This window comes from Pelodiscus sinensis, chromosome 20, assembly GCF_049634645.1.
Source record: "Pelodiscus sinensis isolate JC-2024 chromosome 20, ASM4963464v1, whole genome shotgun sequence".
Classification (NCBI taxonomy): Eukaryota; Metazoa; Chordata; order Testudines; family Trionychidae; genus Pelodiscus; species Pelodiscus sinensis.
This window is the reverse complement of record NC_134730.1, coordinates 3,019,391-3,032,742: the sequence shown is the minus strand read 5'-3', so window position 1 is coordinate 3,032,742 and position 13,352 is coordinate 3,019,391. Positions and strand designations below refer to the sequence as shown.

The window sequence follows — 13,352 nt, the reverse complement described above, 5'->3', positions numbered from 1 at the left end:
CTCGATGGGGGACAGCAAAGCAGTCCTGGCTTGGAGTGCCCTGAGTGCCCACACTCGGCACATCACAGCACTTGGCCATCAGCCCGGCTGCACTTGCCGCAGGCTGCCATCCGGGGAGGGGTCAATCGAGGGGGCTGCAGTAGAGCTTCCACCCCGAGGAGCCTGCAGAGCCACCCCAGTCCTCCCCATCAGGGGCTCGTAGCCCATTCCTCCCTCACCTCCTTCCACTTACCCCTCCCTAGCCCCCCTTCCTGATGTACAAAATAAAGGACACGTGTGTTCAAAAATAGAAACTCTCTTTATTGAACAAAACTCGGGGAGACTGGGAAAAGGAGGTGGGAGAGGGGAAGAGAGAGGGTGGGAGAGGGGAGGGCAACTAAAATGATCAGGGGTTTGGAACAGGTCTCATATGAATAGAGGCTAAAGAGACTGGGACTTTTCAGCTTAGAAAAGAGTAGACTGAGGGGGGATATGATAGAGGTCTATAAAAGCATGAGTGGTGTGGAGAAGGTGCATAAAGAAAAGTTCTTCATTAGTTCCCATAATAGAAGGACTAGAGGACACCAAATGAAATTAATGGGTAGCAGGCTTCAAACTAATAACAGAAAGTTCTTCTTCACAAAACAAATTGTCAACCTGTGGAACTCCTTGCTGCAGGAGGCTGTGAAGGCTAGAACTAGAACAGAGTTTAAAGAGAAGTTAGATAAATTCATGGAGGCTGGGTCCATGGAGTGGTATTAGCCAGGGGATAGAAATGGTGTCCCTGGCCTCTGTTTTGGAAGGCTGGAGATGGATGGCACGAGACAAATGGTTTGGTCATTGTCTTAGGTCCAACCCCTCCGGGGTAGTTGGTGTTGGCCGCTGTCGGCAGACAGGCTACTGGGCTAGATGGACCTTTGGTCTGACCCAGTACGGCCGTTCTAAGCTCAGGGCTCAGGGTTGGGGGTCTCACTGGACCACCTTGATTTTCATGCAAACACGCTCCTGGGTGGCCAGGCTGGCAGCTATCCTGCCCTAGATGGCCACTTTCCTGTGCCTAGTGCGGAGGTCATGGATGAGGTCCACGATGTCCACACTAGACCAGGCGGGTGCCCGCCTCTTGCGACCCCGGGCAGGCTCCTGGGAGCCGCCAGCCTGGTCCCGGGAAGAGGCGGAGGGCTGGGTGGCAGCGGGTGGCTGGGTGCTGGCTGGGTGCTGGCAGGCTTGCACCTGGCACGGGCACCATAGCCAGCCCGTGCCCCTTTAAGGGCTCCAGGGCCGGGAGGGGGGCAGAAGAGTTTCCCTGGTGGTGCCCAGAGTGGCCACCAGGGAAAGCTGGGGAGGGCTAGCCTCCCGCTAGTTTGAATTAAGTGGCTACACAGCCCTTAATTCGAACTAGTTAATTCAAACTAGGGGTTAGTCCTCGTAGAACGAGGTTTACCTAGTTCGAATTAAGCGCTCCGCTAGTTCGAATTAAGTTCGAACTAGCGGTTTGCATGTGTAGCGCCTATCAAAGTTAATTCGAACAAACGGCTGTTAGTTCGAATTAACTTTGTAGTGTAGACATACCCTTACTGTGTAATTTTTTTACTTCTTCATCGTATCCCTTCAGGAGCGGTCCGAGGCCGGCTGCGGCATCTGGTGCCCCAGGCAGAACACGCGATCGGCACCCCCACCTGCAGGGCCGTCAATGGACTGACGTCATTGGCAGGCGCTCTGGGTTCCCCTGCGATGTCATCATCGGGCGCCCCGGGTGGCGGTGCCCTAGGCGGCAGCCGAGTCCGCCTATAGCCATGGGCCACCCCTGTATCCCTCTGTTATATAATGGTCATGCCAATTCACTTTCAGAAATGTGATCTGAGGAAGTGGGTCTGCTCCAGGAAAGCTCATCACCAAGGACCCAAACCTGTGAGAGAGGAACTCAAGTTGCAATATTTGCATCTAGATTTCAGACTCCCAAAGTCTAGGGGGCCCATTGTGGGGCAGAGCCCAGTGTTTTTTTTCCCTCCTGGGGAAAAGACAGATGTGGCTGAAGGAATGTCAGTCCGTGTGAGTTTGGCTCCTAATGTAAAACACATTAGAACCCACCCCCAAAATACTGCTTTTCCTTACACAAGAAAAGGCATTGTGAGCACCTCTGAGCTTTCTCTGTCAATGAAGTCTGCAACAGCGTGTGTTCTGCAGGGATTTGGCTGCCCTGTTTCAGCTCTGCACTTCCAGTACCTTGTAGACGTAACGGTTAACGGAGCCTAGGCGCAGAACCGCGTTAAATGAATCCCTTCTCGATTGTGTTCCACTGAAAGAAACCTCAGGGTGCAGGCGGCTGAGGAACTCACACAGAGACCTCCCTATTCTCCAGCCGAACGGCTTCCTTGCCACATCTGAGCTGCGGCACCGAGCCAGAAATCTGGAAGAATTTAACACCCGGTGGATTCAGACACAGGGAACAGTGTTCAAAGTCAACACTGGAACCCCTCACTCATCATCCAGGAATGCAGAGCCAGCACTACCCTGAGCTCAGCAACTTTGGCTGGGAGGGATCTGAGCCATAATGCAACGTGCCAGAGTGGACGGGAAGCAAATGGGGTCCCTGTGCTCCCCAGGGTAACTCATGGGGGGAAAGCGAGCTCACCGGAGTCTGTCTGTGGGCTCCTCTGGCTGCTGGCTGCACTGGGCCTTTAGCTTGTGGAACTCTAGCTAGTACGTGTGGTTGTCCCCACTTGACAGAGCTCCGTCGCTACTAGCAGCTTTTATTTACATTTGCAAGGGCTGGTAAGAAGCAGCGTCGTGTGTGAACTTTCAGGGGGTCACGCCGAGCAGAAACAAGGGACTATTGTCACGTACGTTCGAATGCACACGTACGTAACATGGCTTCACCAACGCTGCTTTGTTCATGTAAAACAAAGGGGAAAGAACTACATTGTGTCTTACGGACAGCTGAGACTATAAGGTTGGGAGAGACCTCAGGAGGTCACTGAGTCCAACCAGGACCAAGTCCAACTCAGTCATACCAGCCAGGGCTTTGTCAAGCTGGGACTCAAACACCTCTAGGGATGGAGATTCCAGCCCCTCCCTAGGGAACCCATCCCGGGGCTTCCCCACCCTCCTAGGGAAATAGTTTTTCCTAATATCCAACCCAGACCTCCCTCACTGTAACTTGAGACCATTGCTCCTTGTTCTGCCATCTGCCAACACTGAGAACAGCCTCTCTCCGTTCTCTTTGGAGCTCCCCTGTAAGTAGTTGAAGGCTGCTCTCAAATCCCCCCTCACTCTTCTCTTGGGTAGACTACGCAAGCCCAAATCCCTCAGCCTCTCCTCACAGGTCAGGTGCTCCAATCCCCTCACCATTTTTGTTGCCCTCCGTGAGCCCTTTCTAATGCGTCCACATCCTTCCTGCAATGGGGGGGTCCAGAACTGGATGCTATACTCCAGGGCTGGAAAAACTTGCCAGCTGTCTACACTGGCCACTTGAATTTCCGCAAGAACACTGACGATCTCATGTAAGATTGTCAGTGTTCTTGCGGAAATGCTATGCTGCTCCCGTTTGGGCAAAAGTGTAGACAACACGGATTTGTTTTGCGCAAAAAAAGCCCCAATGGCGAAAATGGTGATCGGGGCTTTCTTGCGCAAAATTGCGTCTAGATTGGCACTGACGCTTATCCGCAAAAAGTGCTTTTCCGGAAAAGCATCCATGCCAATCTAGATGCTCTTTTCTGCAAATGTTTTTAATGGAAAAACTTTTCCGTTAAAAGCATTTGCGGAAAATCATTCCAGTCTAGACACAGCCCAGATGTGGCCTCACCAGAGCTGAATCCAGTGCCTGTATGGCCTTCTCTCAGGGCCCGGTGGTGCCACCCTGACGCACCCTGACTGATCCCTTAGCTCACGTGATCCAAAGGGGCTACTCAGTATGAAGAAAGGCAGAACAATGAGACCTCGCCTTGTATCTGTGTTTGCACGCGTGCGGGTGTGTGTTCTTTGCATCCTCGGGGCCTGATTCTCCTCCCACATTGGTGGCTCGCTCTCCGGTGAGTCAAAGGAGTTCCCTGAAGGAGCCCGGAGTCTGATGCGCTACACTTTCAGCTGGTGTCAAGCATCGCAGCCCCTTTGTGTTTGAAACCAAACCAACCGTGGGACTTCTGGCTGAATTTGTGGGTTCATTGGCACCCCAGGTTCAAAGTCAATCAGGCAAAATTGAAGATGGGTCCAAAAGGAAACTCCGATCAAAGTGGTCAATTTACACAACCCAGAGGGTCCTGTTTTCTGATGCCAGCTTAGATGAGCCTCCACTACCTGGTAATAAGGATTCACACATGATTTTAGCCCAAGCTAATGAGATCTTGTGAGACCAGCTGGTCCCGTGAAGTTTCCACTCATGAAACTAGATCCTCAGATTTTAGCAGCATCAAACTCAATTCCAGCCATAGGACTAAACCTACCTCACATATAACCAGCTGCTCAGCCCAAACTTCTTTGCAAGCTACTGAATGTAAATGGCTGGCAGAACCAGGCAGGTTCAAGCCAGGGCTAACTCCAATTTCAGACCAGGATCATCAAAAGTTCTGTGTAACTCGTCAGTGAACGTGCTCCAAATTCCTGGTTTTGTTCCACAACTTTTCTACAACTCCAACAGACGTACCTGGTGCATGTGCGCCAAATATCGTAAAAACAATTAATCTGATCTATTAATCATACACAGTCTGTGCTTATGGTCATGAGCTTTTTCTGTATTGAACAGAAAAAAAATCAAGAGATAGTGAGGAAAAGTTAATTCCTGTTATTTGCAGGCCGTGGTGTACTTACCAAATCTGCCATGCCATACAGAGCACAGGTCACTCCGTTACTTTACATCAGGGCAGGCAAAATACAGCCCACGGGCTCCCATTGGCCGGTTTCCCTTTTGTGCATGGCTGGAGCGCTGTGAAATGGGGCTCCGTCAGTGCATACGCGGGAACTCTCAGTGCACCCGTGCAAGGCTCACACAGCTAGTGTGCAACACACTTACGGGCACTAGAATCTGCACCCCCAGCAGGTTCACACTCCTGAGCCTCAGGCTCTGCTGGAGCAGCTGTGGAAGTGAGTCCGAGAAGGGAGGGTCCTTCACTGAGCATGCCTCAGAGGGACAAACCCAGGGAGGGGGAGGAGTTGTTTAAGTCACACGCCAAAGGGGACCCCGGCACGAACGGCTAGAAATCGCTCGTTGTCAGATTTAGGCTTGGAATTAGAGGACGGCTCCTCCCCATCCGAAGAGGGACGTTTTGGAACAGCCTGGAGCAGTGGCACGATGGGTCAGCTGACAGCGAGATGTGGCCCAATTCCCAACTGGTAGAACAGGATGCTGGATGGGGAGGGCTCCGAGTTACTCCAGAGAATTCTTTCCCCGGAGTCTGCCTGGTGGGCCCTGCCCACACGCTCAGGATCTAGCGGGCGGCCCCATTCGGGGTCGGGAAGGAATTGTCTCCTGAGTTCGACTGGCAGAGCTACCCTGGATTTTATTGGCTTCCTCTGCGGCAGGGGGCACGGGCCACTCGCAAGTCCAAACTAGTGCAAATGGAGGATTCTCTGTTACTTGAAAACTGAGCTCATGATTTGAGGACTTGGGTGGCTCAGCCAGAGGTTAGGGGACCCGTTGCTGAGCGAGGCTCTGTGGCCTGAGACGTGCAGGTCAGGCTGGATGACCTTGATGGTCCTTTCTGACCTCAGTCAATGGGTTTATATGGTGTGTTGGGACAGGCTGTGTGGGAGGGCACCAGAGGTGGAGTACGGTCCCCAGCTGGTAAAACAGAGCAACCTCCCGGCTACTCTGGCCCGCAGGGGAGGGTTAACCAGTTCCTTGATAGCGCCCGGCTCTGCGTCTGGCCGAGAACTCGGGCCAACCGTTCTGGTAGGTGAGGCATCAACCTTGCCTCAGTTTCCCAGCTGCAGCCTTGCCGACAGCCAGACTGTCTAAGCCCTCCAGTGAAAAGAGGAAACCGATGCCGGGGCTGGCGGCGAAGGCCTATTGCTTAGCCGCACGGTCACAATTCCATCTGTTTTCTATGTCCCTCTGGGCAGGGCTCCAAGCATACAACATCGGCACGGATCTGTCTCCATACGGCCCTCGTTATTAGCCTCCTCCATGGCCGGGGCTGTCAGCAAGGCCTTGGATGTGGGCTCTGGGGTGTCCTGGCCGCCGCACGCCCCTCGCCTCAGGAGAAGCGGCAGGCTGCACAGCAAGCAGCCCTGCCGACGTCTAACGTTTGGCCGGGCTCAGAGAGCGGCGCTGGCTTTCGCAGAGGCTCCGTCTCTCCTGGGCGGTGTTCTGCAGCCCCCGGCCGCCGCGCGGGAGGGCCCAGACGCTGTTATTCTAACCCCGACCACGTGGGTGGCCACAGGCGCGTCTGCAGGCCGAGCGGCGCACGCAGCGCGACGTGAGCGCAGGAAAATACACGGTCGAAGGGGGACTCGCCCCTCCCACCTCGAGAGGCCCGGAGTGGGGCTGCGCCGCTGCCAGCTGTCTGGAGCTCAGAGACCGTTTGTCTTTCATACGGGAAGGGGCTGGGTTTTGCCTTCCTCCTCCAGCTGGTCCCCGGGGGGCGAAGAGGCACCCTCGCTCCCCACAGCAGCCCAGCTCCTGCTCCGTTCTGCAGCAGGGCGGGGAGGAGCGTGGCCCAAGCCCCGCAGAGCTGCTGCCCGGGTGTGCAACATGCAGGAGCAGCACGGTGGGGGACAGGCTTCGGGGGGCCACCAGGCCCAGCTCCGCGGGGGCGCCTGAGGTGGCCGTGCACGGTGGTTCTTCGGGGGCTGGAGTGGAGAATGTGCCGCTATGTGGCTCCTACCTCCCACCCCGTGCCACGGAGAAGTGCAGCAATGGCTCCCCCCACGCTGGGGAAGGGCTGGCAGCAGAGTGGTGCGATGGCTGCCTTATTGAGTCACCCCCCGGGCCTGACACAGGAGCCGCATGGCCTGCTACAGCCAAAGCTGCCCAGCTAGTCTCCGCGCCCCGCATGCTCGCCAGCGGGCTACTGCCGCACGGCCTCCTGGGAGGAAGGATTCCTCCTCCGGCACCCCGAGCAGGCAGCCAAGCGAGCTGGGCTTTGGGGAGAGGATTTAGACGGTACAAGGGCTAGGACTCTCTTTCTGGGTGGGACGCCGTCCAACCCCTGTGCGGTGCGCGTGGCTTGCTGGGGGTGGGCTACACGGCTGCCTGCGGTGCGCGTGCACCCATGACACCCGTGCACCGTGGCCATGTGCACCGCACACAGAAAGGGCTCCCGGGGGGAGCCGCTCGAAATCCTGTGTGGAACGGGGCAGGGAAGGGAGCAGACGGGTCCCGAGCAGCAGCAGGGTCACGTCTGGCGCCATTAGCCGTCTCCTGACTGAGCGTTTCTCCCGTCTCAGCCGTCCCTTCCGAGGGACGCGAGAGGCTGCAGGGACTGCAGACTGTCACTCAGCCCCCGAGGCTCCTCATAGGGCCCTTGGACACAGCACCGCTGCGCCCCCCGCAGGAGGAGTTCTCACGGGACTGCTGCGTTGGCTTTAGAGTGGCTATGAGCTTCCAAAGCCAGGCAAAACTCCTGGAGCAGGGCTGAGGTTCATACTGCATCTCGGGCATTGACAGGACTTCACCACCACGCTCCCCTCTGCATAGCTATATGGCCCTGCTCCTGGGTCCCTGAGAGCCTCCGAGCCCTTGAGGAACTCGTCTTCACCACACACAAGTGGAGAAGTTGAGAGATGGGAAACTGAGGCACGGAGCAGCTAAGGGCTGTGCCCAGCCACCTCCCAAGTAGGCAGGGAGCAGGGGAGAAAGCAGAACGGGGCTCGACTGAATACCTGTGGGCAGTGGGGGCAGGCGCCACGATGGTCAGAGGCAGGAGTCGACTTTCTGGCAACGAACAAGAGACAGGAGGTGCAGCTAGGGCCGATGCAACAGCAAAAGGGGAGCTCGCTGAGGGGCGCAGAGAGAGGGATGAGACGTTCCAAGTGATGGGCTTGGAAATGACCACTGGGGCGGCTTTGTAAGTGGGTCTGAGCAAGGCAGGGCGGCGTGTGTCGAGGCCAGAGAGCCGTCCGGAGCGCCCGGGAGCTGTGTGCAGGCCAGCTCTTAAGTGTTCCACCAAAAGGGCCTCCCGAACTTAGCAGCCTGGCTGTGAGGCCCTGAAGAGAAACCCGAGCTGAGGATGACACCCAGGTGGCGGGCGAGCTTGCTGACGAGTTGAAACGGGGCGTTACCCCCAGGAGGCCGGCTCGGGGCGGGCGGGATGCCCGTCGCCGCCGCTCTGAGCTCCTGCTGCCAGCTGGACACCCACAAGGCGACGCCAGAGAGGCAGGCGAAGGACGCGAGACGGGGATGGCGCAGAGATGTCCGAGCAGCGCCTGGATCGCGTTGCGCCGTGTGTGCATGTTTACATTCCCACAGCACGTCCCTCCCCCGCCCTGCTTTCCCCTGCGGAGCACTGGGACTCTGTTTGAAACATCCCCTCTCTTCAGGGGATGCCCCAAATACAACAGATCCTGCCCCGGCCATTCCTAGAAAAGCTGGAGCCAACAGGCAATAGACGAGGCATGTTAAATGTCGGTTAATAAATAGCCGAGGAACCTCGTGAATTCTTACCGGTGACTCGACTATTCGATAGTCCCGGGGGCAGTTCCGGCAGCCAGTGCGCTCCGGCCCCACTCCCAAAGTGCCCCCTGCCACTCCGCGCTGCTGCCTCTGCGAGGGGAGCCAATTTAAAACCCAGCTCCCCTTGTGGGGCAGCAGCCCCTTTTTAGGGGGTGGTCTGAGCTCCCGGACCCAGCACAAGCCGGAACTGAGCTGGGCTGCCGGCTGGAATGCTAAAAAACGTACTGGCAAGCGCAGGGGGAGGGCGAAGCATGTAGTCTATAGCATTAACCGCTACGCTTTTGCTTACTGGTGAATCGACTGCACTATTACATCCCTACAATAGACCGATCGACAGCTGACTCCAAGCCCGTGCAGAGCTGCTGCTGCTGCTCTCTCGGTAGCGGCACGTACCCGCGGAGGGGCTGTCCGAGGCCTTTGATGGCAACGGCCGCCAAGAAAGCGACTCGCCAGCTCTGCCTGGAGAGTCCGGCCTTGTCCAAGCTTCCAATGTCACCGAGGGCCAGCGGGGCAGAGCCCTGGGCAGAGCGAGCGCCCCTCTCCTGGCAGCGTGCAATGAACAGAGGCCGGGAGCTGATGTTTGACTCCCCGGGAACAATGCACAGAGCCAAGCAGACAGCAACCCTGCCTACTGCGAAAGAGCCTGACTTCTGCTGTGTCAGTATGACGGGGCTCTCACTGGAGCCGGCTGGATCTACGCTGAGAAGCATCTGCCTGCTGCTGGCTGGAAGTTACGCCTCTTGTGATCCGACCTGGCCAGACGCAGTAGAATGAGCGAATATTTCAATTCCTGGGCCCAGTGCTCTCCACTCAGAGACCTCAGCAGCACTTCAGGGGGCAGAATGTACAGGTGGGCAAATGATTTGCAAGCAGCTTACGTGATCACTTGCCCCTCGAGCTGTTTAATTGTCCGTGAACAGATTCCAGTATTTTCCGGTGTGTTGGAAATGAATCACGTTTGTCAGGGAATAAATGTAGGACTGCAAATAACGTGCTTTTGGCCCGTATTCAAACGTCCCGGTGATCTAGGTCCCGGACTGAATGATCTAGCCCGCAAGGCACAACTTTCAAACGGCATAGGCACGAGAAAAATTTCCAGGGAACAATTCTCACTGCTCTGGGTTGGCTTTCTGCTTGGAAATTTGTTTTTGGTGAGCAGTCGCATTTAAGGGCAGGTCCACCCCAGACTTAACCCGCTCCCCTGCAGAGACAGGGCCACGTTGATGGAACAACTCCCAACCTAGCCACTGCCTCTCGGGAAGGTGGATTAACCACAGCAGCAGGGAAACCCTCCCGGCGCTAAAGTGAGAGTCTATGCTGCAGTGCGCCAGCCTCACTCCAGCAGCGTTTTAAGTGTCAACGTAGCCTCACGTTCACACTAGTAAACTGAGCAGCAGAGCAGCAGTTCTCAAACTGGTGTCCATGAGGGTCTTCCAGGGGGTGCACGAGTCACATCTGGGGCCACCTGCACCACTGATCAACTCCTCCCCCTCCCTCCCAGCCCCCTCACACACCAGGAAACAGCTGTGCAGCTGGAAGGGAGGGGGCGGGAAGAGCAGGGGCAAGGGTGGAGTGGCAGCAGGATGAAGCAGGTTGGGGGTGGGGCTTTGGAGGAATGGGTGAAGGGGGCGTGGCCTGTGGCTGAGCAGAGCTTGAGCTCCCCTGGAGAAAATTGGAAGCTGGCTTGGGGATCTGTGAAAATTTTAAACTCCAAATGGGGGCTCTCGGGTTGCCAGCGCTTGAGAACCGCTGCAGTGGAGTGTCTGTGGAGAGCAAGCCGACAAGTGGAATGAGCACTGTGAAAGTGCCTTTATTTCCTGTGGTCGGTGGGGTGGGCTTGTTCCCATTTTACAGATGGAGAACTGAGGCACAAACCGATTCTAGTCAAAATGATTTGCTAGTTGTGGGCGCCTGGCTTGAGACCCTTGGGCACAGGTATTTGCAGAGGGCTGAGCTTGGCACAGCACTTTACAGGCCTTTTAGAGGCTTTTTTTAAAGTATTTGCTCAGCTGCTGCTGAATTTAACTGCTCAGCTTGCAAGGCCACTCCTGCCCCCACTGCCATCAAAGGCCGTTGCCTTCAGTAGCAGTAAGTTCAAACCCTCGGAGGTACCCCTGTGTCCCCACCATGCTGTCCTCTTACCTTTCAGTGAGCTCTTAAAGCTGTAAGCCGGGGTCGCTTCCATCTGGGTCAGGTGACTGAATGCGTCCCTTTGAGAAGGTGCCAAGATTTCCTTTAAAAAAACAGCCATTTTGGTCTCTCACTAAGCCGGAAGGGGGCAGAATATGGCTCAGAGAAGGCTTCGCCCGCAAAACCATTCCCAGCTCTTTCCCTCTCCCAGAGGCAGGCCTGCGAGCCATGAGCCAATTGACAGAAGTGGCAGTAAACACTGTGTGTTGCTATAGGGATGTCACATTACAGCCGTTCACAGGGAATTGTGAGAGCTACTCGGTACGCCGCCAGGCACGCCGCCGTCACAAAAGCTGTCCAAACTCAGTGGGAGTCATTCCCCTGACCGCAGTGGGGTTTGGATCAGGCTTTAAATACAGAGCAGACATCGGTCAGGTGGCGGGGGACAACCTGAATTCACCCCCTGGCATTTTAACGGGTCTTAATGACACAATCACATAGTATTTCTTCCTCAGGTCCCTTGCCTCATTCAGTGCTCTTCCCTCTGCCTAGCTCCTAGGGGAGAAGCCTCCACACCGAGCAGTCCCAGGAGTGTCGACAGCCGGGCTGCTGGAGCATTGTCCACGTCGGCCCAGTCAATGACTCGCCTCTCTCCCAGCCAAGTGCTAAACACATTGATTTTTCTTTACAGCCTCCTGTGGCCTGTGGGGTGGGCTTGTTCCCATTTTACAGATGGAGAACTGAGGCACAAACAGATTCCAGTCAAAACGATTTGCTAGTTTTAGGCCCCTGCCTTGAGACCCTTGGGCGCTGGGAGTGCTCAGCACTTCTCCAAATCCACCCAGGCCCTGTTCACCCTTTCCAGCGCCTCGTCCAGGCTGTCTCTCCCCTCCCAGTCCTCGTCTCTCTCCGTTTTTCCGAAAAAACTTCACTTACATCCACACTGCAATCGCCTTCTTTCACAAAAAACTGGAAAGAACAGCGGGATTTTTCCGACATTGGTAAACCTCTTTCTCCGAGGAAGAAGCCTTTTTCCAAAGAGCTCTTTGGGAAGAGGCGTGTGTGGATGGGAAGGGGGGTTCTTTCGCAAGAAGAGGAAAGAGGAAGAAGCAGAGATGCCCTGGTGGCCACTCCGTCCATAGTACTCACATGCGAGAGAGCGTGCATTCCCTGTGGATGCTCTCTGGCGAAGACGCAGATGGCTTTTCCGATGCGCTTTGGCAGTGTGGACGCTCTCTTTCGGAAGACGTTTTTTCGGAAGCTCTCTTCCAGAAAAGCTTCTTCCGAAAGACGCCTGCAGTTTAGACGTGGTCCCTGTCTGATCTGTCTCCTCTTGTCCCCATTCTCCCCTGCTGGTGTACTCCCTGGCTTGTTGGCTAGGCAGTCCCAGTCTCTCCTCTCTAGCTCCTTGGCTGGGCTCACTGTCGTCCCCCTCCCCCCCCCCCATAGCTCCCTGGCGCCCCCTTTTTCCTCTGTGGAGGCCATTGGCAGCGCAGGAGAGAGGCGCCCAGCCGCCCCCGGGCCCACAGCAACCATGACAAGACAAGACCAGCTTCACTCCGCAGCCCCCAGCTGGAGCATGCTCAGCCATTCTGTGGGCGTGGCACGCACGCCGTCTTCTCGGCCGCGGGAGCTGGGTGGGGATGGAGCACGCTCAGTGAGGGCAGATCCTGCTGGGAGTTGGTTTCTGCTCAGCAAATGCAACCTGCAATTGCCCCAAACCCCATCCCTTGGCCACATTTGGGTGGGTTTTCCCGGGGATAGCCCTGACACAAGGGCTGCCACCCTGCCAGATCTTGAGTCTCTGCCCCAAGGCACAGGGGAGCTACAGCTGTTTAAAGAGAAGGTTGTGGGAATTTTTTTTAAGGTGGCCAATATATTTATTTTTATCCTAGCCTTCTTCTTGGAAATGGCTGAACCATCCTGACAGAAATTTTCCAAACGTATTCAGCCCAAAAGAGCCACCTGGTACGAAAAAGTTCAGCCCAAATGGTTCAGCCAAGTGCACAGTCAACCTGTGGAACTCCTTGCCAGAGGATGTTGTGAAGGCCAAAAGGTGTGTGCAGTACCTTTGCTCCCACTGTAACCTTCCTCTTCTCTGCCCTGGCATTGGAAATGTGGCCAGTGTCCTATCAGAAGCCACAGCAGGGCTCCTAAATTCCTCCTTGCAACGTCTCCCCAGGGGTTAGCCCACTCACTGGTGTTGACTCCCAGCGTTTGGCATGATGGGTGCTCTTCTGCAGGAAGCCCCAGTCTTTGTCCTAGTCCATGCAGCACCTGCTGTTGTTTCTTCTCCCCGGCTGCTTCATCCCAGGAGCCCTCCTGGCCAGGGACCCCTGCTCCCTCTGACTGGCAAGAGAGGCAGCCGTGCACAGCTGGGAGCTGGCATTGTGACATAAGAGGTGGCTTAGCTTGTCATTACACACCACAGCTGGCTTTAATCTAGTTGCATGCTGCAATGCTGCATGCTAAACTTCCTTAGTGAGTCCATGTATTAATAACATGCGCCGAATGATCCGCAATGAGACAGTTAACAGAGTAAGTTCTGTAGCTACAGGGGACGTGTGGGGCACAGACATGGGAGTAATTTTGCTCTGGCAGGAGGGTGAAGTAACTGACCTAACGGGTCATCGATTCG

The 13,352-nt window shown here is 55.9% G+C and overlaps 2 protein-coding genes across 5 annotated transcripts in view; both read right to left on the bottom strand.

The window, feature by feature from the left end:
- Nucleotides 1-6,395, bottom strand: part of TEKT3 (tektin 3) — a 173,708-nt gene extending 167,313 nt beyond the window's left edge. Inside the window, exon 1 of the mRNA XM_075903508.1 lies at nucleotides 4,783-6,395. The gene's annotated coding sequence lies outside the window, so the exon portion shown is untranslated. The remainder of the gene's footprint in view (nucleotides 1-4,782) is intronic.
- LOC112545077 (CMT1A duplicated region transcript 4 protein homolog) overlaps nucleotides 1-13,068 on the bottom strand; it is a 58,374-nt gene extending 45,306 nt beyond the window's left edge. For 2 of the 4 annotated variants that reach the window (XM_075903509.1, XM_075903510.1), the window contains exons 1-2: nucleotides 12,784-13,068; nucleotides 10,727-10,817 (exon numbers count right to left, since the gene is read on the bottom strand). Coding sequence is in view for 1 of the 4 variants with exons in the window: in XM_075903512.1 (XP_075759627.1) it covers nucleotides 10,727-10,835 (109 nt within the window). In the remaining 3 variants the exon portion in view is untranslated. Of the gene's footprint in view, nucleotides 1-10,726; nucleotides 10,836-12,783 lie in introns of those variants that run through there. The other 2 variants (XM_075903511.1, XM_075903512.1) reach the window with 2 other exon arrangements.
- Between the last annotated feature and the right edge of the window lie 284 nt (nucleotides 13,069-13,352).